Below are 25,522 nucleotides of genomic sequence, written 5' to 3' on the forward strand. Positions count from 1 at the left end.
CACATGACCGTTAAGTTTGAAAATGATCCACCACCCCATTCACAACTTGTCCCAAAATATCAACCATGTCACACCTTGGCATTATATGTCTAAAAATTAACTTTGAACTTGTATACATAACTTCACACACAAAGGTCACCTGGGGGTCAATCAATTGACATTTTTGATCGATGGGACCTAACTGGAGCATCAAAACTGTCAAAATTCCTTTGCCCATTTTCTCCTCCAAAATATATTTTTTTAACATTAATTGACCTTTGGTGACCTCGGATCACGTGACCGTTAAGTTTGAAAATATCCCCCTATACCATTCGCAACTTGTCCCTACATATCAACTGTGTCACACCTTGGCACTGGGAGTTATTGTACTCATGTCTGACCTTTGACCTCATATAACTTCACACACAAAGGTCACCTATGGTAAACCCATTGACATTTTTGATCGGTGAGACGTGAACATACCATCAAAACTATAAAATTCACACATTTTTTCTTTGCCTATTTTCTCCAACCTCCCAAACTACTGTTTTTTTTTTACATTAATTGACCTTTGGTGACCTTGGATCACATGACAGTTAAGTTTGAAGTTATACCCCTATACTCCTTTACCATTTGCAGCTTGTCCCAAAATATTAACTACCTCACACCTTTGCACTGTAAGTTATTGCATTAAATGTCTGAAATTAACTTTGACCTCATATACCTTCGCACAGAAAGGTCACACAGGGCTCAACCTATTGACATTTTAATCAGCAGGTACCTTTAACATCTGAAAATAGCATCTAAACTGTAAAAATCTTTAAAATACTTAAAGGTCAAGTGACACGTAACAGATTTCCTTCAAACTTGCACAAATTGAAAAGCTACATATCAAAACCCTATATTCCAAATTTGGAGTTCCACAATTGTTTCTTTGCTGTTTTAATTAAGTTAATAACCAAGCTAATTCCGTAAGACAATGACGTCACGGGGAACCGCCAATGTTACCAAAACTAAGTATGCCTAATATGCTAACCGAGATCAAAGCCGTAAACAATTCGTCACGGACAGTAAACAAAATATCATATGAGAATGGGTGCACTACAGTACAAGAAAGTTTCGTGTTCGTCAAACACTGTATACAGCGATAGCTTAGTACCAGTGCACTCGGCCAGCCTAGCTGCCTATAAGTAAAGATTGGCTTGGACCTTCGAGCGAATCTTATGTGTGGAAAAGAGTAAGTGTATTTTCTGGCCTAGGCCTACTACAACAAGGACTAACTTGGTATTATTACTAACTTACAGTAGGCTAATTCTTATAATTTCGTTCAGTTAGTTAGGCTCTAAATTAGGTACGGCGACGATAAAGTTAGGCGTAGGCTAGGGCTATATTAACTTTTATGTGTGGTACATCATGAAAAATCCAGAATAACAAGCATCATATGTTTACATGTCATTTTGCCCAATATTATAATGTGCTCCCACCTATCTATATACTCAAAGTCATAGCTCATATGTTGCACAGTAAATGACATCCTTATATTTTGCCATTTTTGTTGGTAGGGCTGCAGTTTTTGTTATAAGAGAAAACGCTTGTGACAGGTACTTTCAAACATATCAAACTGCTTTCTTAAATGAACTTTCATAACTTCCTTGTTATTTTCTTTCCCATTTTTCACTACTTAGATTAATCTAGAAGCTGTTTCCCAAGCAACTGCAGTGAAAATACAAAGCCAGGATTCTGCAGAATGTACATCTCCGTCTAAAGGTAGCATGATCTTATATACATGTGCTTGATATTACCGAAAACAGTTGGGAAATGGGGGAGGAGAGGGTGGTGACAGGCATTAAAGAGTTAGTCAGTTTTGAACGGGATAAAAGGAATCTTACCAGTAAAACATCGAGGCATGTATATGGGGGGCAAGCTACCAGACAAAAAGGAGGCAGCAGTATTACGGCTGAAAGGTCCCCATAAATAGGCTTTAATAGAGTGATGGATGGGGAGGGGGGGTGGGGGAGAAAATGTGGTAGAGAAGTGTAAGCTAGGGTAATACATGGAAGAATGGAAAACTTTCATACATCTATAGAGTATTCTATAGCAGAAGTGAGTACAGGGGCCAAAATTTTAGAAACAGTACTCGTTGAAAGCAAAATAGCAATTAAAACCGCACATCAGGCAGGCTGACTATGGGATAATATACATTGTATTTTATCCATCATATCCGCCTGCCTGACGAGAGTGGTTGAGGAGGCTATACCTGATGGCTTCACAGGAATATATAAAGGCTACATCTATAGTTACTGAGAGAAGGGAGATTACATTGTAGTTATACTATATGAAACCAAGCTGAAGTCATTTGCAATTCGTTTGGTGTGAGTGGCCCATAATTTTGCAGCCACATAAAGCAGGAGGATATGCTCCCTTCAGAAAAGATAAGTGAACCATCTAGGCAGCTGACCCCTGTCCAAGAGCAGGCTACTGTATGTGTGTGGTATAATAAGCATTTATTCTAATTTTCAGTGAATGTAACACATGTAGAAGTCCAGTGTTCACTGGTCCCCCATACCACCATTGAAGTTGCTGACTGGACCAACAGAGACAAGAACACCATCAAAGCAACCAGGGACATCTCTCACAGTGGCGATGATGGTCCGTCTGCTGCTGTGGCATCCACATCGGGATACACCGAAAAACCGGCAGGTAGTCCGGACTACACTCCATCAGTTAACTCATCTGAACATGACAAAGATGACGCTTCAAGGTAATTTTCAAGATTGATAGTAGATTAGTCTGGAAAATCAATTGGTGCCATAACTTTCTGGAAAGAGGATCACTATTAATTTTGACACTAACACTGTGGGGCAGTCTGGAATGTGTGGTGAGGCCATCAGTCTTTACTTCAATTAGCATATACATACTGTATCTGGTAGAGTTGTCACAGCTGTATGTGAACAAGAAATAAAGGCACAAACAAGTAGTTGGGTTTAACAGAGTATATTATATCTTCACTTGGCTGGATATCTGCTACTGAATACAAATGGTGAAAGTTGCATCTTATACACTCTTTTACCATGGATTACAAGGGGATGGGACAGGATGTTACTCTGTCCACATGTTTACTTTACTACATAAACAGTGGTTAAGCTACTGAGACAATGACCACACATCCTGCTGAAGATTACATAATCCATAATATTAGGTGCACAAACAGGTGTAGGGTTTTTGTTGTAATCAGTAAAAAATATATTGGAATTGTTCAGGCACAAGTTATCAGGTAAAACCTGAACCATGTATCCACACCAATTGAGGTGTACTCAGCTGTCGCCTTAGTTGGGCATCCAAAGACTTGACTGACAACTGTGCCGTGCCTATTGACCGAAATGGAGTGATTGCAATGCCTCTATCTAAATGGTATGTTTTTATGAACTATTATTAATATTATTCTTCATATCTTTACTATTCTACAGATTATGTATGGGAACTTCTTGACTGCTTGCAACAACTTCTGCAGAAGTGGAACTCTGGGAGATGAGTGTCCTGTTCCTGTCAGAAAAGAGCCCCCACCACTTGCAAGCTCCTATGTTCATCCGAACAATGAGGATGCCATAAAACAACACCGAAGCAGATTTCAAAAGCTATGCTGAAGTACTATAGTTGATGGCCTCCCAATTTCTAATTTTGTTTCATTGTAGTGGGGAGCAATCGACTCTGTGAATCGTCTGTTCACATGATGTTTTGGCACAGCTGCAGAGCAGTGTTAATTAACAGGTCACTACCAGCCTTTAGGGAAGTTGCTAAAGTCTTACATTAAAGTTTTACTTACATCTGGTTTCCATTGTAACTAACTAAATGATAACATTATATTTAAAAAAAGTTCCAATGACAAGTATTCCTCTGTAGAGAGCTTAGACTTCATAAATATAAATTTCATGCTGACTTAATATTTGTATGCAACTTTGGTGTTTCAAACATGTTGCCAATTTTTTGTTTTTCTCAAAAAGAATTGACAGAAATTTGCTGTTTGTTCCCCGCATGGGATAAAATGTGATTTTTTTTATCCCATTTATGATCAAGTAACCTTGATATTCCATGGATTAATGAACAATTTCAGATTGATTCTCATTTCACTTTTATTAAAATGAAAGCCTAAGCTCTCCAGATCCCATTGACATAGTGGTTTAGGGTACTTTATTCAAACTATTCTTCTATTTTAACCTAGTATATTTGAGATTTCAATCATCCAGATTTGGCAGGCTACTAGAAGTGACAGCTTTGCTTACAAGAGAGAATACATACAAACAATTAACTTGAGTTTTTATTATTTATTACTGTTATGTACTTCCCAAACTTGAAAATGTAAAATTTCATCCAAGATTGCAGTTAATACCATGAACCAGAAAAATGTAAGCTGGAATTCCAAAATGTTCACCATTCAGCCACAAAACAGACAGGACTGAACCCTGTTTCTATAAAACTTTGCAGAAATGATACTATGACTTGGCATAAACAGTCCACATTCTCACAGTCTTCATAATTTAAATCCTTCATACTGTTCAGATGGTAAAGCTTCTCTAATCCTCCTTACTACATAGGATGGGAGAACAACACAAACCTCCTTCCCTAAAAACTGCTAGCTCATCCGTGCAAGTTGTCTGTATGCTGTGTGTCTGTATTTCCTGTAAAATAATCATATGAAAACCAGCTATAAAAGATGAAGACACACAAAAGCTTGGTAGCCATCTGGGGATGTCAATTTTAAATAAATTTCTATATGATTTCCAGAATTTGCTTGGCCCCTAAATCTGCCTCCCCTAAAGTTAGCCTAGCTATGCCATTTATACAAACTGATCATTGTATCTCGTGGACTAAAATTTGTAAATGGATCGTGCACAAGCGTGGTCGACATTTTTTGTGTGGCATTTGGTTCCATGGCTCAGTGTTAATGACTACTATGTCAGTCAGCATGATAAGGTTAACCTCAAGGGCATTACACCAGTTTTGGGACAAAATGACCAAATCAGAAGCAGGTTTGAACATGGTGCACAAATTTTCCTGATCAAATCTATATCTTAATGTTATTCCTTTCACAACGAAACAAAACTAAACTATGAATACACCCTCTGTTTTGTTACATCTTTCAACAGCAGGTCAGAGCAATGAATAAAGGTATACAACAAAAATAATGTATTCTATACTTACTCTTGGATCCTGTTTTCCTGTGCACATCCACCATACTGTTGACGGTACATGTAGTAGGCTGTCTGAAGAAACAATGGGTTCAGGCACATAGCTTCAAAACCTGGGGGTAAGGTGATGCATGCAGCACCTTCTTCATCCATCACAGTCCTTACTTATCTATTTCGCTGCAGCATGTACACTCCCTTGCTGTAGGTATCACAGCACACTGGCCACAATGACACCTGTAAACAATACAAACCAGTTCAAATAATAAAGAGCCAATTCAATGACTTCATACCGACCTCAATTATTGGGGCATACTGTACTAACATGTCAAAATAGAAAAGGGGCACCTCTGAAGGGCAATCTACCGTTGAAGCTCCTTACAAGTAACATCCCTAGCAAGGAGGGGGTAGCCTCTTCTTAGAATTCTTGCCTCTGTTGGGACAATGCTGCAAAGGAAAATAAAACAGGCCGATGTTGCCTCGTTTCCAACTCTTTCCCACTTCTGAATCCATTCCCTAGATTGAGAAAATCTGGTTATGAAATTAGCTCAAGCGGAAATGACGAAAAGCTGGTGTGAGGTGCCACCTTCTCCCTCCCCCCACCCTTTCCCTGATTTGTGGTAACTTCACTAATTTGCCACTACAACTGCTAGGAAATTAATAATAGACCACCTCTGAATTTGTTGTGCACTCTTCCAATTGGCCCCTTCAATCTACTAACCAAATGAAATATGTCTGTGTGACATGTTCCTGGGGCATGTGCTGCCACAACTTTTAAGGAAAATAGTAACTTCATTAACTTAACTCGACCGCACTTTCATGTTAATTTTGCTGCCCCATCAACAAATTAGCTAAGAGTATGAGCAAAGTTAGGAAACATTTATCGGTTCTAGGCCTAACTAGTGACATAACCATCGAGGTAAATGAATCTGGAGGATTCATGTCAATTGGGTGCGCGTACCATGCATGGAGGGTCATGTGATGTGTTCCAGGGTGGTACCAAACTGATATTTCTCTGTAGCAGTTCGAGAACAGTGTAAGTGACTTCGTGAAAGATTTGCACCAAGACGGATCGGACATGGGATATAAATTGGTATGCAGCGCTATCTAATGGCAGCTCTACAAAAGTGCTCCTCATTGTTTTGGGAATAACCTGTGTTATATTGTTTGGAAAGTTGCTGTGTTTTTCAGTATTTGTTGTGTTTGTTATTCTGTTAAATATGGACATATTTTTGTGACTTTTGTACTTGGATTTACCACTAAATATTTGTGAGAAAATCTTGAACTCTCTATCCTTACTAGTGTTAAGAAAATGCATGCAGTAACCATTAAACACACAAGAGAGTTTCTTCTTGCTGTAGAGAAATCTGTTAAGTCTTGTGTGGGCTTTCAGCCAAGGAAAAGGACAATAGATGATTTAAATCCATTCAGGAGACCCACTCGCAGAGGAACAAAGGCTGGCATTAAATTCAGGAGATGCATACCAGTGCTTATAAATAGAGATTGTGCTAATTGGAATAACAAAAGCAATGAGGGTAAACAATCAGGGATAAATTTCAACAATCTAATCCAGCTACCTACCAACAATCTAATTCAGCAACCTACAGGACTCAAAGAAACATACCATAATGATATGCAATATGAAATTCAAACTGTAATTAAACCAAGGCTTGTGAACCACGTTAGAACTATCAAAACGCACCGCAATAATTTACATGTCATAAAAAGGGATCATAAACTTAAATTCAATAACCAGCATACCAAGCCGCTAATAGTGTTCTTACAAAATGTTCGCTCCATCAGCAATAAAGCAATATCTGTTTCTGACTTTGTTGTATCGAATGATATTGACATTTTAGCACTAACTGAAACATGGCTGGGAAATGTGACTGACAGCTCTGTAATAGGTAACCTTGTCCCTACGGGTTATGAATTTGAGCATGTCCCCCGTTCCACCGGAAAGACTGGAGGAGGGGTTGGGTTGCTGTTTAAATCTGGATTATCACTAAAGATTAACACCTCGACTAAGGATAATCTCTACACGCATTTTGAGCATATGGATTGCTGTATCAGCACTGGTGATTTACAATTTGCATTAAGTGTTATCTACCGACCCCCTCCCTCTTCTAAAAATGGATTCAAGAATTCTATATTTTTTGATGAATGGGCACTTTATCTAGAAAGTATTACAGCCATGAAAGATCGTGTGACCATCGTTGGTGATTTGAACTTTCACCTGGATAACCCTAATGATGTTGATTCACAGAAGTTTTCTAGACTTTTAAATGTCCATGGTTTAAAACAACATGTCGTTGGTGCAACTCATCGTGCTGGACATACCCTGGATGTAGTGATAACCCGAGAACACAGTGACATACTGTATGGTTCACCATCTATTGTTGACGCATGTCTTGGTAATATGAATGGAAATTTGACTTGTGATCATTACGCTGTAAGTCTCAACATCAATACGCATAAACCAGATCACATTCGCAAAGTTACAACGTTCAGAAAGTTTCGTGATATCAATGTTCCTGATTTTATCGATGACATCAAACATTGTGAAACCTTAATGAATGTCAATCAGTCGGTTGAGGAGCTAGTGGCTGCCTACATTAATCATTTGAGCAAATTAGTTGATCGCCATGCACCAGAATGTACCAAGACAATTACTTTACGACCCAATACCCCATGGTACACAGACACACTCAGACATGCAAAACATGAACGAAGAAAGGCTGAAAGAAAATGGAGGACGACTCGTCTTACTGTCCACTGGCAAATTTATAGAAACCAATGTAAAGTTGTTAATAAACTTCTAGTTCAAGAAAAACGGAACTATTATTGCAACAAAATTGCGGAATGTGGCAGTGATCAAAGACGACTTTTCAGTCTAACCAAAGACTTAATGGGTGAACCAAATGATGCCACATTGCCATCAAACACATGTGTTGAAAGTCTTGCTAATCAATTTGGTGAGTTCTTTATAAACAAGGTAGCAGCTATTCGTGAGGAATATGATACTTGTGATGCCACGGCCAGTGTAGACGTAATGGCAGACGATAGTATTTTTGGTGGTTGTCCTCTAGAATCTTTCTCTCCTGCCACCGAAGAAGAGGTACGGAAGCTAATTACAAGCTCCCCAACAAAGTCCTGCAACTTGGATCCTATACCTACCTGGCTATTGAAGCAATGTGTCGATGCACTCCTGCCAATTATAACCGCCATCATAAACCAATCACTGATTGAATCAAAGGTGCCGTCTTGTTTTAAGCGTTCTATTGTTAAACCACTGCTCAAAAAGCCTGGTATGAATAAAGAAGTGTTTAAAAACTACCGACCTGTATCAAATTTACCTTTTATATCCAAACTTTTAGAAAAAGTTGTTGCAATACGCCTTCAACATCACTTAAATGCCAATGCTTTGCATGATAATCTCCAATCTGCATATCGCCAGTACCATTCAACTGAGTCAGCTTTACTAAGAGTACATAACGATATTGCTGCAGCTCTTGACAAGAGGTCCCAAACAATGATGGTCATGTTGGACCTATCGGCAGCCTTCGATCTTATTGATCATGAGATCTTATTTAATCGTCTCCAACATACTTTTGGAATTGCGTCAAACTCATTAAAATGGTTTAAATCATATTTTAGGGACAGAATGCAATGTATACAAATTGATAATGTTATATCTGACGAGAAACAGCTAAGATTTGGGGTGCCACAAGGATCTGTACTTGGTCCTTTGATATATTGTATGTTTACCCGTCCAGTTGGAGAAATAATTCAGCGCCATAACATCAACCATCACTGTTATGCTGATGATACACAATTGTACTTGAATTTTGGTGCCCTTGAGTCCTGGAATGATGTATCTTTAAAGGTCCAAGCATGCCTTTCAGATATAGTCAGGTGGATGCGGGTTAATTGCTTGAAACTTAACCAGGACAAAACTGAGTTCATTGTATTTTCACCAAAATTTCAGGGTAATGCTATTCAAGACTTGTATATAAATATGGGACCTAACACCATATGTTCAGTTCCTAAAGTAAAGAATTTAGGTGTATATCTTGATCACAATCTTACCATGGATAATCAAGTTGACTCTATCTGTAAGTCCTGTTATTGGCAGATCCGGAATATTGGCAAAATTAGAAGGTATATCTCAGATGATGCATGTAAGACTTTAATCCATGCCCTTGTGACATCAAAACTGGACTACTGCAATGCCCTGCTATATGGCCTGCCTCACAAGCTAACCGATCGCCTTCAGCGAGTTCAGAATCGCGCTGCACGGCTTGTGAGTCGCACTCGTAGACATGAGCATATTACACCCGTATTACGTGACTTACATTGGTTGCCGATTCATTGCAGGTTCAATTATAAGATTCTGTTATATACATATAAGTCACTTAATGGTTTAGCCCCTATCTACCTCTCTGAATTAATGCATAAATACAAGCCTACTCGATCTCTACGCTCAGAATCCAAGTCCTTACTTACCAAACCTGTCATTAAAACTTCTACATACGGAAACAGGCGTTTCGATTACTCATCTGCGACATTATGGAACAGTTTATCGGAGGAAGCTAAGTGTGCCAAAAATATAGATGAATTTAAAAAACTAGTCAAAACCTTTCTATTTAGATCTGCATTCCATTAACTGTGTTTTCTATACTATTTTTTGTCACATTATTACTACGCATTTTCCATTTTGCGTTTTTGCGTTTATAGCGCTTTTAAATTTAAAATTGTTGTCAGATTTATATATATTTTAAATTTTAAGAATTTGTTTGTATCATTTTCGCTTTTACATTTGCAGTTTTTATACAATTTATTGTCAGTTGGTATTTAACAAATTTTCTACCCTTTTTATACCTTACATTATCGATTTATATATTTGTATATCATGTTTGTTTGTATTTTACTGTAAAGCGCCTTAGAGCAATTTCTGATTGGATAAGGCGCTATAGAAATTTTGTATAATAAATAAATAATAAATAAATAAATAAATGGGAACTAACGGCGTAAGAAGGTACTGGTACTTCAGGCCTACGCAATCGTGCTAATATGCTAACGTTCAACCTTATTCTCTTGAATGAAGGCAGGCCTTCTACATAATAGATCTTACTTATTAATACAGCTCCAGGGGCAAGCTTTGTCTCATATGGCCTAACGTTGTTACTACTTGCTATAAGTGACTATAGAAATGGGGAAATGTTTAGTTCAGTGCAACCACGGAATTCTCCATGCAGCAGAGCGTAATGCTGCTTGACGGGAATATAGCTATCACGTTAGGCTACAGGCACGGTTATTGCTAGGTAACGGGTGTCGTCTGCTGCTCTAAGCACGCATACACATTTACATACTAGTTGGGTGAAATCATCCTGCGTAATGGGGAGAGTAATATATTAGTACCACCCTGGAACACCCTGGCACTTAGTAGGCCTGAGTACAATGTTTGTTGGGACTGAGATGAAAATATCTCAGGTCCTTTGACAGGAGAGTTAACTACCCTCTCATACTCTTCCTTGCTGAGCCTTTTATATGCAGGTTTGCAAGAGGACATAGTTGCCACACCTGTATCAAAAGGGCTAGGCATATCACCAGTGCAATTGGCATCAGTTTCATCAGCTGTACAAGCTGTAAAACCGAACCTGTTACCTGTTTTAAAGGTTGTTGCACGCCTACGATACATGCCTTTCCTTCTACCCATTCTTTTAAATAGTATTTCCTATGTCATCCTTTAAAAATAAATAGTTTCCAGTGGCTAATTCACTAGTTTTGTTTGTTAGCAATTATTGAAAGTCTAAGCAGTTGAAAAGCTGTGCACGGACTGATATCTTATAAGATTTACACTGAGAAACTAGTCAATATGATCGACTACAACGATTTGGGAACGTTCAGAGCCGTATATAGAGAGAGTTTGGCCAACCATGTAACCGATTTGGATTGGTCGAGAGGGAAAACGCCCACACAGGGTGGTAAAATAGGTCCACTTGAAAACTTTTTAGCAGGCGACACGCATACTCACAGTGTATAGACTATCGTTTGTGTACACGAAAAAAGTACGAAATTATGAAAGAAATGGTGCTGGGGATGCTGCAATCGGTCAGAACATGGATATTGTTGTTTGATTTCCCGACTGACCATAAAAGAAGAGGAATTTTTTGGAAGTAGAAAGAACAAGATGGAGATCTAATGAAAAAAGTTTTTGTAGCCTAGGCCCATAGCCATAGTGTAATATGAGTAATATACAAGCAATGCGAGAATTTTACGTTCAGACTGGTTTCTGTAATTACATTCATGGCTATTCTCTCTCGTTTTACGATCCACAAATTCGATTTCCTTATGCCAGCTCTCCTAATCATAGGCATGGCAGTTTCAGTCGCACATATAGTTATCCTAATTCCTAGTTATTGTATGTCTAGGCTATGCCTAGCCTAAAAAAGTATAACTTTTAGTTTAATGTAAAAGGGTGGGCTAGGCATAACGTAAAGCGCTAATCCTAAGTTGAGCCAGAAGCATAAGTTAAGCCTGGGCTTAGTTAGACCTGGACCATTCTTGCTATTACTACAACTGTTATAGCACATTACATAATATGGCACAGTATAACTATAAGGCCCAATTAAACTAGGCCTAAGGAAAACAAAGTAGCCTAGGCCTAAACTAGTTAGGCTAGGTCTATACTCATTGGCAACTTGTGGGTTGTGTACACATACAGGCCTAATTATATAGACCCTTTTTAGTATGCCATAAACAAGTGCCCAAATGGTTAAATGATCTTGGTTTGTGTGGCCTAGCCTTTTTAGGCTAACATTAATTCAGCCTAATTTTTTCTTCTTCAAAAGTATAGCCTAGGCCTTGGTTTAATTTGGATGCAGTCAACTATCATTTATCAAAGTAGCAGGGGCCTAGGCTACATTTCAAAGACCACTAGGCCAAGGCTTATTATGGTACTGGTAGCCTAGCCTTAGTTATGCTTATTGCATTATCTGAATTATCTTAAGAGCCCTGTCACCACATGTTGATAAAGAAATGTTCAAAATATTGCGTAGGCCTAGCTTGGACAATGCACGGTTTCATTTGACTGTTTTAAAGCAAGACTTGAATTGATTTGAAAATTTAGTGTTAACTGGTATTTCATTAAAAAGCAAAACTGTCTGTGCATTCCAACGGAGTGCAAATTAAGAGGGGGGGGGGATGCAGTATGATACACCTTTCAAGTTTTAACACATTATAAATGCACTTATGCCAGAAACTCATTGCATCAGTAACTCCTTATTCCCCTAATTGACACCCACATTGACGATTGAAGTTAAAAAAAATCATTTAAAATTATCTTTAGACAGTAAATTTTAACTCCCTGAATTTCAGGACTTTTTTTACACATCAAAGGTGACATGTGCTCTGAAGAAAAACTCCTAACATAAAAAAGCCACAGTTAGCAGACTGTGATAAAGACGAACCTGGTGAGTGACTATTAGACTGAAACCCAGTTCCTGCAACCACAGCAATAAAGTCTTTGTTTTAATCAATGCACTTGTGTGTTTGAAACTTTCAAATGGACACTCAATGGCAGTTGGTTAAGATATAAGGTTTTACCTTCATCATGGAGAGTTGAAGGGAATCTGCCTCATCATCTGAATAATGGACTCAAGGATAGCAACAAATCATGATTGGATAATGATTTTGAGCAAGTAAATATCTGGCAATTTGAAAGTTTGTATTATTTTTTTACATATTATTTAAGCTGTTTAGCTCACACACAAGCAAATGATCAAGTGACAACAACCGATGCAGTATATTTAAAGGTATTGAAGACTCGCCCTAAACCGCATGCCGCGCTCTGAAAAAGTTTACTTTCCGTTGCTTGCAAGTGAAGTTTTTTTTGTGTCGCTACAAAATGCAGACAGTAATGAAACCTGATACCTTGTTATCTTTTATCTAGACCTGAGATGTCCACGCTGCTCTGTGCACTGTGTTGTGGGTATTGACCGTGATGTTTGTATTGACTGTACAATAATGTCTATTTACAGATGGTAGCAAGCTGTGTGTGTATTTTCTGGGATCAATGGTGGTGTCTAACACTTCTGTTACACCGCATTCGAAACTAGGTCAGATAACGGGCATGAGACGTTTCTTTGTGCGGGAGTCTTCACACCCTTTACGGAGAAGTATTTATATCCCATTAATAGAGAAAGAATTATGTTTCAATTGGTAGCATGCAACTTTAAATTTTGCAAACATTAGATACAATCAAACAAATGACAAGGTTCATTTACAAGGTAATCTACTGCCCTATATTTCACATTAATCTGTCACATCAGAAGGTCACAGCTTTCAATAATTATACAAACAAATTCCCTTGATGGGTGCTTGGTTAGATTCCTGTAATTTTCAAGTTTATCAATATGATAAGTTCTGAATGTGGCAATGTGGAGGGAGAAGCTTTGGGATAATCTGTGGATAAGACTGCCAGACTATCAACAAGACTCCACATCCATGCAACTCCAACTGCTTCCTTCACCTCCTTGCAGATGTACCACATGTCCAAAAAAAAGTCAGCATTGGTTAATGTAATTAAAATCTGGCTTCCTCCTGAGCTGGCAAATGCACATGAATTGTCAAGTACAGAGGTCAGTGTGAAACCACTGAAAGATCTTCTCAGCTTTCAAGAAAACAAAGACTTGAAGCCAATTGACAGAGGCCACACTTACACCATCCCACTCTCATAAGATGAAGGTATCACACACACTTCATTTTGCTTCTGCGATGCAGTGCCTGGTAGACTGTGAGGGTCACCCAATGGATGTTTTAACAACTGCCTGGTATATAGAGCTCTGCAACAGATAATTCATCCTGATGTCGAGTTGTCATCCTGTCATGGCCTTGAGCAAATTGAACCCAGTTCAACACAAAGCAGCTATTGAATGCTTGTCTAGGTACTGTCAAATCCACATCACCATCATTGCTGGTTCCAGCTAAGCCGACCATAATAAAAGAGTACAATGAGGGTTGTTTGATTCACCCAACAGAGCTTGCATTCCAGTACCTTTGGGCAGCTGAAAAGATATTCAGAAATTGTTATATGAGTGTGTTTGTATGCATGCATATGTGTGATTTTCTTGCTTTACAGAACAGCTCCATTTTGATAAGCTATGTAACGTGGAAACCTGCCAATCATATGTTTGAAATATGACAGGCTGAAACGATTCTTAAATGAAAAGCTTAACGACTTCTTGCATTTTGGTACATCACTGTTCAGGTAAGGCCAGTAAGGGCAGTATGAAGAATAAGTAACAATTAATAATTTTCATTATGGCCATTTGCTGTCTGCATAATAACAAACTGAATGATGTCATCAGCCCTGTGCTCAGTTGACAGAACTGACAAGTAGGCACACTATGTCAGTGTGATCCATGAAACCTTAATTAAGGACATGACCATATAGTATATATGTTAATGGAAAATACATAAGCTACAACATATACCAGTATTCAGTTGTTGCAGGTTTTTTTTTTCTCGACAGACCCATTCAATCTATTGCACCTACTATAGCCTAGTACTACATTCCTGAGAAATTAACACCACAATATCAGTCTTAGGTTTGCCCACAGACTCCCAACTATTGCTCACTCCTACACTCAAGTATATAGTTTAGTTTAGTAGAAAAAAGACCAGGAGAGACACTCAAGTCCCCATTAAGGACCCTTGGCTATATGAGAGGAATAAAACCGAGGACATCAAATGACATACCCAATTACAATGCTTAATGTACTCATCCAAAGTATTCTTGAACCCATTCACACTACTTGCAATTCAACCTTCTCCGGCAAACCATTCCATCCATTCACAACCCTTGTATTAGACTTTAGAGTAAAAGTTATGCCGAATATTAATCCTACTTTGTAACTTCTGGAGTTTAAGACAATGACCTCTGGTACAACTACTTTTGGCAAACCTGAAAAGATCAGTGAAGCATAAATTGTCATTTTATGTGTAGGCCTACTCTATTTAATTGAAGGATCTATTAATGTAGGCCTGATGCTATAGTTGTGCGTCTGTAATCTAGCCTAGACAGGACTGTGATGTGTGCTTTTCGTTTGTATGACTAAAGTAGGACTAGGGCCTAGTACTAGTATGAGGCGTAAAATAAACAAGTGTAATGACAGGTTTTCAGCTAGTTTTCTATGCATTTCAGGTGTGAAGATAAACGTAAATGTCATTAACTAACGCATACTCTAATTCGTTACCTGATATCCATTTTGTTCCTCGTATGCCTGTCAAAATCTGACATTCTGAGTCGCTTCGTTTGTTCGCAACGAGCACAGTGTGCAAAGCTGCTATATATTGTGTGTGGTGTTTTCGTGTTTCGCGCAACTGGTAACGACAACTGGACCTATTTTGATGCCCATGGTTTGCGTGTGACGTCACAAATCGCCAGTTGGCCAAACTCTCTCTATATACGGCTCTGGGAACGTTGTTTGAACAGCGCCCTCACTTCAGATCTGAGCACAGCATACTGTTTTCCTGAGCTTTTTTGGCCCCAAAATCTGCTCAAATTACTTTTAAAAATAGTGCCAAAGTAACAAGTACATTTTTCTCTTTCAACTCAGGGCCACAGCCATGTTCTAAAGTTTACTGGATGCTGGGATTGATGAAGGTTTCAGAGGGAAGAAGAGAGGTTGGAAAACAAAGTTTTGTCAAGTTTCCTGTCACACAGGAACATTTCTCCTGCCTGGCGGGTTAAGTAGCACCAAACTGAGTTACTGTGCTTAAAACACATTCTATAAACCATAAAGCACTTTAGACATGCAGTACTCAACATTCATGCTTAAGGATGGCTTTTTATAACACCAGGGAACATGCTAACCAGTGGAGACTTGCTTCTTTAATATTCAGTATTTCACTGTGCATTTGGCCTGTACAATTTGTATGAGGCACAATATGAAGAGACACCAAATAGACAGATATAAAAACACATTGTCTAAGTTATGTATTTTCTGGTTTTCAAGACTTCTCAAACTGTCATAAAAAGAGGTTTAAAGTAGAGTTTAAAAATTTCAACTTTCACTTAAGGTGGCATACTCCTATTAGCGTCTATATCAAACCGCGGCAAATGTTCTCCTTCAGGAAAAGTACCAATTAGGAGCAGGAGAACAACTTTTTTGCCATGTTATCAATTAGGATGAGCTTTTTGTGGCTTGGATGTTAAAGAGCATGAACGGAAGCACATGTGGTTAAAAAATTGGGTAAACTTGAGGCAATTTTAGACCAGTTTAGCCCTCCCAGGAGCAGCGGACGAAGATTGTTTACTGCCGAGTAAGAGGTTTGTTGACAAGTGACGAAAAGTTCCGGCTCTCGTAGCAAAAAAATTTCACGGTCATGGTACGGAAAATTGATGGTGCCATGAAAGGCCAACTTGTCAGCTATCCAGTGATGGGTAGCGCTTAGCAAGTAAAACTTCTATCTAGGCTTAGAGAAGGCATTACTTTTGTGATTTAGTGTGTAAGTCAATGGGGATTTTAATGGGCGTATGCTACCTTAAGACTGAATAAGATAAAATATTTGGGAAGTTTTATAACCCATACAATGAGGAAGAAAAAACATTGTATTGAAAAGGGTTCTAGTAATGTAAACTCGGAACTCTACTCGCTGAAAAATGCAAGTGCCTTAAATTTTCCCTTGTTGAGTTACCATTCATACAAACTTTTCATACCGTAACATTGCTAAGCCTGCCCCTCATAGATATGCATGATATCAATTGCAACACACATCAGGATGTGTATAGGCTATCTGCCAATATCATCATACCAAGTTTGACGAAATTCCGACTAATAATAGCCAAGTTGTTGCGATTTGGGCATGTTTACGTTTAACACCATGACCTCATGAATATTCATGACATGAGCACCAAAATCAACTGACAGGGTTCATCTACTCACTATGGGCCACTCACCCACTAAGTATGGTAATGATCGGTCATTCACTTGTTGAGTTATCGTGCATACAAACTTTTCATACCAAAATATTGTTTAGCCAGCCCCCTCATCAATATGCATGATATCAATGGCAACACACATCAGTGTGTGAAGACTATATACCAATATCATACCAAGTTTGACGAAATTACGACTAATAGTAGCCAAGTTATTGCAATTTGGAGTTTTACAGGTTTGACCCGGTGACCTCATTAATATTCATGATATGAGCACCAAAATAAATAGGGTTCATCTAGTCACTATGGGCCACCCATTCACCAAGTATGGTAATGATCGGTCATTCCCTTGTTGAGTTATCGTGTATACAAGCTAAAGTGTCACACACACACATTCACGCACACATGTTTGTATTACATGTATTCAGACTGAGGACCCCGTTGTATTTTCCATTGTTCAAATCCACGTACCCTAACCTTAACAATACCCCATACAATAGAATTCTTCGGAGGGCGTGGTGATTCTTTAGAAATCACAACCGAGGACCATGCCTATAGAGGCATGTTAGATTGCCACCTCTAGTCAAAGTTTAGTACCTTTTCTTAATGACTAAATGTAAACTTACATTTGCTTCACTACTTCCACTTTACTTTGGGTTACTCCATGAGTTGTTCACAGTGTTGTTGCATCCCTCTCTTGAAGTTAGCTCTGGAGTCATCAGCTGGAAATATGGTGACCACAACAGTGTTGTGGTGGAATCAGCTATTTTGGAAAATCTGCTAAAAGTTTCCCCCATCCTTGCTAGTCACATCCAACTTTAATCCAGATCTCATCAGCGGGAATCAAATATGTCCACTTGAGAAGATTCTAGTCTATTTAAAAGTAAACATAAAAAGTACTTGTTATGGGTCAATTTCAATGAGCAGACATTTAATCAACAGCTGAATTCATAGCTCATAATATTTCCCAAAGTGTCATAACTTATTGCTTTTAATTGTATTAATAGTGGTATTCCAACAGTAGAAAATTTAGTACGATTCTAGGAGATGTTTTTGTTTTCTATTTTGTTATTGTTTGTACTATTATATATAGTGGTATTTCTACAGACTCAAATTTGGTAAGCGTCTGTAATAGGTTTCTTTTAAATTGTTTTGTTTAAATGTTATGCATAGTGATATTCTTACAGCAGTAAATTGGGAAAATACCAAAACTTAATGTCAATGCAAAACACTGTTAAAAAGAATATACTAACAGAAGTCAGTGCCGAGAAAAAACATTGAACTCCTCAAATTGCAACAATAAAAACATATTAAAAGACAACCTCCTTGACTCCCATATTAAAAATGTCCTCTTTAAATATATAATTAATAAATCATATACTAAGAATGATTTAAAATCCCCCTTAGAAAAGCTCATTTTTTTTTTAAACTGGGAGGAGGATTTGGCTCTGGCAGGGGGGGGGGGGGTAGTTTAGGAACTTTGTGGCTAGAAGTTTTGTGAGTCAAACTCCAGAAGTTTACCTCTGGGAAAAAGTCCAGCTCTGGGAAGGGATTGTTTTGCCTTATCATCATGAAGATATCCTCACAGTACCTGTCTAGTCAATGAAGCTGTTGAATGATCTTTTCTTTCAAGAAATTCACACTGACCCATGGTGTCTTCTTGATGATTGTACCATCTTACTCATCTTGGTTCAGAAGAGATATCCACTCTGCTCTGACATTGTTACTGACAATGTCCTGCATTGATCCGATCACATTCAGCATAGATGCCATACTGTTTCAGCAACCTGTAACAAAAACACAAGCTCCATGAGTGTTTATCTTTACAGGTGAATTAACCGAGTTTTGCGACTGTTGTTGCAGTTATATATCCAGTAGTAGGTATTAAGGCAGAAGGCATATTAACTGTAATTTTATGCTCAAGTAGATTTGCCGGTTACTCTTTTTGCTGATCTTGTTTATTGGCTTTAACATTTAATTGAGGGTTTTTTGCAAGTATTTTCACTTAACTTAAAGGAGGTGACAAATATGTTATGCCATCTTAGAGTTAGGATAGGATATGGTTGCTATGGAAACCAGACTTGTCAATCTGTAGTTCAACTTAAACTATTGTATTTTGTTGTTCAATTTATGGTTTTGGTTCTTTGTTGATTTTATTAAAGAGGACATTTGCATTACAGTTAGTAGTACAATTCTGAGATTTGGGTTACACTCGTATTCATGCTCATCCTAACACCAACGTGAATTCTCCATGTACACATGTACCATGTAACTTGGATGTGTGGGTGTGACAAATTACCAATGACCAGCGGTTAACTGTTATAAAGTCATGTGAGAAGGTCTTGCCAAGACTGGTCATTATGTTGTGTCCTTGGGCAAGGCACTTTATCTCCATTGATTGAGACTTTTACCTTTAACTTTTAATTCATATTGCTTTTTAAATTTGATGGAGTTTCACCACCAATGCCAACATCACTGAGTCGAGTCCTACAGCTGGAAAACTTTAATACAGTCGTCATAGCAACAGAGAAACCCACCTGTCCACTTTGGAGACCTGCGTTGACATCTGTGGATCGTAAGACATCTTTAAATGCTGAGACTACTCGTCGGAGGTTTTTGTCTAAAGTTGGGGAGTTGCATCTGACCTATGAGTGGGAAATTTGAGGGATTTTTTAATTTTATGTCATATAAATACATTTTATTTTTGTGGTTTTCAATCAGACTTGGGGTATAAATACAAACAGAATCAATATGACTATGAGTACATATTTGACACTAGAGTTTCTTTATGTTTTTGTTCTAAAAGAAGGATCTTACAAAAATTCATGTTGATGAGTATGTGTAAGGTAAATTTGCTAACATAACATTACCAGAATAGATCAACCACAAATCTGGTTTTAATTCTGCCATCTTGGATAACAGTTTACATTAATGCACTGATTGCATGTTTGGTTCATAATGTATTAATCTATAAGTCTTAACACTACTGCATGCAGTTAAACTGTAGCCTGACTGTGGATCTAAGATTTAGTTCAACAGGAGAATGTGACTGTGAGGTCGTTGAAGTGGACTATCGATATCTATATGTAGGGGGATCTGGAGATCATCCGCCAAACAGAATTAACTTTTTAGTTTTGCAAATTGTGCATTATGAGGGATATTTAGGCTGTAAATTAGGTCTTAAGATTAGATATACACAAGGGCTGTGCAAATATCTACTTTTAATTAGTCTGTGGTGTTGAAAAGTGGAGATGGAATATGCCCCCACCACCCTACCACCACCCCCTGCCTCTGGATATATGGCGTACCCAATTGTATGGAGGTTGCAACGGACATCTGAAGGATCAATTTGTGTTCAACTATATAGCTCTTTTACACACATGTATACCAAAGATAATAAAACATGTATGAATGTTTTACTTACATAAGTCATATCAACAAAGTCACAATCAGTCTCCACCACACCAACCGTACCGATGAGGAAAGCACCTTCCTGTTTGCAGTGAAACTGCAAGAACAATTTAAAGGATATGTACGGATGTAATATTTACAAAGTGTATAAATCAGTACAGGAAACATTGCTGTAATATGAGTACATGTACAGACATCTCACTACACGTCTACAGTACAGTAATAACAAGTTACACACAGAAATGGAAATTGGAAGTGTTCCTGTACCTTTCCTGTGGTTCTGTATTATTTACAAAGTGTGTAACTCAGTACAGGCAACATTGCTGCACTATGAGTACATGTACAGACATCTCACTCCACGTCTACAGTACAGTAATAACATGTTACACACAGAAATGGAAATTGGAAGTGTTCCTGTACCTTTCCTGTGGTTCTGTGTTATTTACAAAGTGTGTAACTTACTCAGTACAGGCAACATTGCTGTAATATGAGTACATGTACAGACATCTCACTACATGTCTACAGTACAGTAAGAACAAGTTACACACAGAAATGGATAATTGGAAAGTGTTCCTGTACCTATCCTGTGGTTCTGTGTTATTTACAAAGTGTGTAACTCAGTACAGGAAACATTGCTGTAACATGAGTACATGTACAGACACTTCACTACATGCCTACAGTACAGTAATAACATGTTACACACAGAAATGGAAATTGGAAGTGTTCCTGTACCTTTCCTGTGGTTCTGTGTTATTTACAAAGTGTGTAACTCCGTACATGAAACATTGCTGTAACATGAGTACATGTACAGACACTTCACTATATGCGTACAGTACAGTAATAACATGTTACACACAGAAATGAAATTGGAAGTGTTCCTGTACCTTTCCTGTGGTTCTGTAGAAAAGTATGGTATGAAATATGCTGTTGAAAACCTCCTCTAGCTGCTTGCTCTCAACAGTCTGAAAAAAAAGAGGAGAAATGAATGAGAAAAAGATCCACAATAAAATGGAAACCAATGCAAAACAAGAAATTGTTGGACAAATTTTCAGCTTGATTAAGATGAGAAGGATTGGCTAACAAATTACCAACAATGTGTCTTTTGGACCAGTACGGTGTCTCACACTGACAGAAAGGAACATACAGTACAACCATTGGTTCAATGTGATGATCATACAGAACTCCCACTGTTACCTCATTAACAGTATTACATGACAGTATAGAATGACTGCATTCCCATTGAGGTAGTTTCCCCTATCAACCCCCCTCCCCGCTCACCCATAGGTACTGTATTGTTGTTATTTAAATATAAACTAAAGAATAACATGTGATGACCCTCCAGTCCCGATGCGCCCTCCAAAGCTAACAACTACAGTACCCAATCGCAGTGAACCTTTTTATTGCACAAATAAGCACCAGCCCAGTTTGTTCAATAAATAAGCACAAGCTAACCTAACATAGCATTATTCATATAGGCCCTTCTGTTATGTGTATGGCAATACTTCAAATAAGCACAAGCTAACCTAACATAGTCTAGACCAAAGGTTATTCAAATAGGCCCACCTGTTATAAAAGTACAGCAAAACTGTACACGATACAACATTAGTCAGATTAAATATGGTTGCAAATAAAGGTGGCCGAAAACATAATTTCATGGTCTATCGATATTTGCTGAAACTTACAGAACTGTAAAGCAACATTCAAGGTGCTTTTTGTACATCACGTTCACAACTTCACATACATGTTAATTGAGGGCAGTGTAACTTACCGCAGGGAGGTATTAAAAAGGAAAAGTCAGTTCCAGGGAGGGAGGGCCTAAACAATTGCAGGTGGTGTATGTCAGTATTTTTCTAAAAGTGTACATTCAGAAGGGAATAATTTGTACTTTAAGCAATTAAATACTCTGCACATATTTAAACTTATTGATTTTAACATGTTAACTCTCATACCTGCAATGCTTTGAAATGACTTACAGTTAACAGTATCATGGTACTGGATATTGTGTAATTTATATCACCAAGTAGTAACTCCTAAGTAGGTTTCATAACAACCAATTAAATCAATGTATTGTTCTCTTACTAGTTCAAAGACTTAAGATCTGGCATGCATCCTTCTATTAAGTTTTCTTCTCCACTACTCGCCATGTAAGTCTAAGTTAGCTGTGCTGCAATACAAGAGTGCAAATATAAAATACTTGCAGACATAAACATGGTAGAACACATCTAAGAATTACATAACAGTACATCAAAACTGGGTTCTCAAAGAAGATAATCCATCTATAACATATATTATATCTAGAGTCATCAAACCAGTGCCCTACAGCTTACCCTATGGGTCATTATGATCCTATAGACCTATACCCTACACATCTATACTAAAAACACTCTTCTACTTCTCATAAAGATACAGGTACATATATATAGTCATCCCACCAGTGGCCTACATCATACCTTGTGAGCCATTATGATCCTGTACACATCTATACTAAACAAAAACAAAAATACACTTCTACTGTACTTCTCATAAAGATACAAGCTGATGAGAAGAAATATTATCAGAAAAGCCAGCCATATTACAGTGCAGTATATACGTACGTGTACATTAATTTCTTTTGAAGCCTTTCTCCCAACCACTTTCTCCCATTATGAGAGCTGAACACATCTTAATGTGCAGTATACACATTAATCAATCGCAAAGTATAAATATTCTAGTTCTAGCACGGGATAGGCTTTATCCTGTAACTGTGCTAGACCTAACTTAGGCCAACCAATATTTGACATTTGATTTTGAATGTTTCTACTAGGACCTGAAACGGTAGACTTCCTTACTATAGACACTAGCCAAGTGTCAACTTAACTTAACGCTACAGATGCTATGCTAATTCAGCCTGTTTTTTCGTACTGTAAATGCACTACCCGTTACCGTTACGCTTGTGCGTAGCGTAGATGCTCGCTGAACTAGTATCTGTACACAGCCTAATATCACCGTATCGGCCTAGTCTAGATGTAGGCTAGGCCTGGTTTGTATACACTAAGCAGTCGCATTGTACAGGAATGCATTGAACACGCCGACTTTATGTTAATTACCCACAACCATCCTGGGGGAAAAAATCACGCGGCCAGGCATAGTCAGTAGGCGAGTGAAAGAGCAAAAGCGAATATGTTTTAAGTGAAAGTGAAGCTTAATGGTTACTTACATATATTACAAGCTGCACAAATCACTAATCAAAGCGCTATAGAGGGGTATCTTCCATAGTACCGAGATAAAGTACAATTGCACAATACAGACAAACATAAACATTGGCCTATGACGTAAAAAAACAATAATTTTTGTTCGTTCGAAGTTGTTCGTTATAGAACGCCGAAAGGGTAACAAATTATGGGAACACAAACTTGCTGTAATTATACAACTGGTTGTAGCTGCATGTTGCAGTTTAGTTACATGGATACAGTGGCGGCGGAACCGGGGGGGGGCTTGGGGGCTCAGCCCCCCAATGAAAACGTTGAGGGGGCAAATGCATGATAAGCCCCCCCCCCAATATTTACCAAGGCTCCGAAACGTGCATCTGCCCATTTTTCAATGCATACTCTTGTCGATCTGTCCGATGCACACGTATACTATATAGGTGTAATAATTTTAGTAAATGCTGGGGGACCCTCGGCCCGTCCCCTGGCTATAGACCACATTGTCACCCCAACCGCGTCTTCACGCCCCGTGAAAAGTGGAAGCAATGAGTGTGAGTACCGGTAAGCGCAACACAACTTCGTCTTAGGCCAATGACTTGCATCATTTCAGCCAGTTCTCCAATATCCCCTTACTCAGTGGCGGAGTGTCCATACAGTCAGGGGGCGGATGCCCCCTGACGGACTCAAATGGACTGCAGGCGCCCTTTTCAGCTTTTCACTACTTTTTACTTATTTGCGATTATTGACTATTTTATTGCGCTCTCATCTACCTTTTGACATTTGCCATATTCTGTTGGTGTAATTTTTCGACCAAATGGCGACGACACCTATTTATTCTCCGTTTATCTGCAAATTAGCAAGGCCCGGAAAGGATCATTTCCTGCAATCTAGGGAGTATCTTTACTCAAAATATTTCTGTACGCTCCGCGCCAACCTGTGGTGGCGCTCCGCTTAGATAGTGTCGAAAGCGCCCCTACAGACCATGCTTGTCCCCCTGACCAATACTCATAGCTCCGCCACTGCCCTTACTACACTAAAAAACGTCTTTGCGAGTACACTACGAGTAATAGCTACTCTCTTAAAACACCATCGAATATACAAATTACAATGTTTTTGCAGACTTTTACGTGCAATCTGAGAAATTGCAGGCTTGAGACCCATATTTTAGGGTTAGGTATTCGCAGCATAAAACACTCGGGAAGTGCCGTTTCCGGCCATCTGGGGGTTTGAAAAACCCCAAAATTTTCTTGTACGCTCCGCGCCAACCGATGGTGGCGCTCCGCTTAGATAGTCTCCACACATTAGCCCCCAATCATTTTTCAGTTCCGCCACGCCTGCATGGATATATACATAATGATCCTCACGTGATACAAGTTACGTCTTCAACAGAATGTTTCATAAAGCGTGCGTTCTTTAACACGAATTATGTATTTGCATTCATGTTAAAGGCGGGGAAATTGATTGTCCTTTTACATGCAAAATTTCACGTCCCACGTACAGAAGCTCATACAACCATCGCATCACAAAAAAACAAAAAAAACATACAGTTTCTAGACTCTAAGAATAATATTTCGATTTCTACGCAATATAAAATTATAACGTTTGCAAAACGATATGTTGCCACGTTGTATCAATTACTCTGCGAAGTGTTCAACGTTATATAGCAACCTTCATCTAATGAAACTTCGCGAATTGGTAAATAGAGGTGATCAGACGGTCCACATCATTACCATACTTCATCAAAATAAATACTGTCGACATAATTTAGGGATTTAGCAAGGCCGTAGCTTGCGGGTGGGGCGGGGGACGGGGGGGGGGGG

At 38.5% G+C, this 25,522-nt stretch overlaps 1 protein-coding gene and 1 long non-coding RNA gene across 13 annotated transcripts in view; one reads left to right on the plus strand and one right to left on the minus strand.

Annotated features, from left to right (window-relative positions):
- LOC139982221 (uncharacterized) overlaps positions 1–3,586 on the plus strand; it is a 23,580-nt gene extending 19,994 nt beyond the window's left edge. For all 4 annotated transcript variants that reach the window (XM_071994860.1, XM_071994861.1, XM_071994862.1 and 1 more), the window contains 3 exons: positions 1,665–1,746; positions 2,500–2,740; positions 3,447–3,586. In XM_071994860.1, coding sequence (XP_071850961.1) covers positions 1,665–1,746; positions 2,500–2,740; positions 3,447–3,468 — 345 coding nt within the window. In that variant the 3' untranslated portion in view covers positions 3,469–3,586. The remainder of the gene's footprint in view (positions 1–1,664; positions 1,747–2,499; positions 2,741–3,446) is intronic.
- LOC139982226 (uncharacterized) lies at positions 2,958–23,962 on the minus strand. 9 transcript variants are annotated; one of them, XR_011798047.1, is made up of 9 exons: positions 23,714–23,962; positions 22,597–22,681; positions 21,402–21,479; positions 20,531–20,614; positions 19,644–19,751; positions 18,698–18,893; positions 17,747–17,979; positions 5,179–5,399; positions 2,958–4,655 (listed from the first exon to the last, which is right to left on the minus strand). It is a non-coding gene; the product is annotated as an uncharacterized lncRNA (long non-coding RNA). The 9 variants fall into 9 exon arrangements; XR_011798050.1 differs by lacking the exon at positions 23,714–23,962 and adding an exon at positions 5,488–5,609 and having other exon boundaries at positions 17,733–17,979; positions 22,597–22,733; XR_011798052.1 differs by lacking the exon at positions 21,402–21,479 and having other exon boundaries at positions 23,714–23,961.
- Positions 23,963–25,522: the final 1,560 nt, after the last annotated feature.

Source organism: Apostichopus japonicus, chromosome 16 (assembly GCF_037975245.1).
Source record: "Apostichopus japonicus isolate 1M-3 chromosome 16, ASM3797524v1, whole genome shotgun sequence".
In the NCBI taxonomy this organism is placed as follows: Eukaryota; Metazoa; Echinodermata; class Holothuroidea; order Aspidochirotida; family Stichopodidae; genus Apostichopus; species Apostichopus japonicus.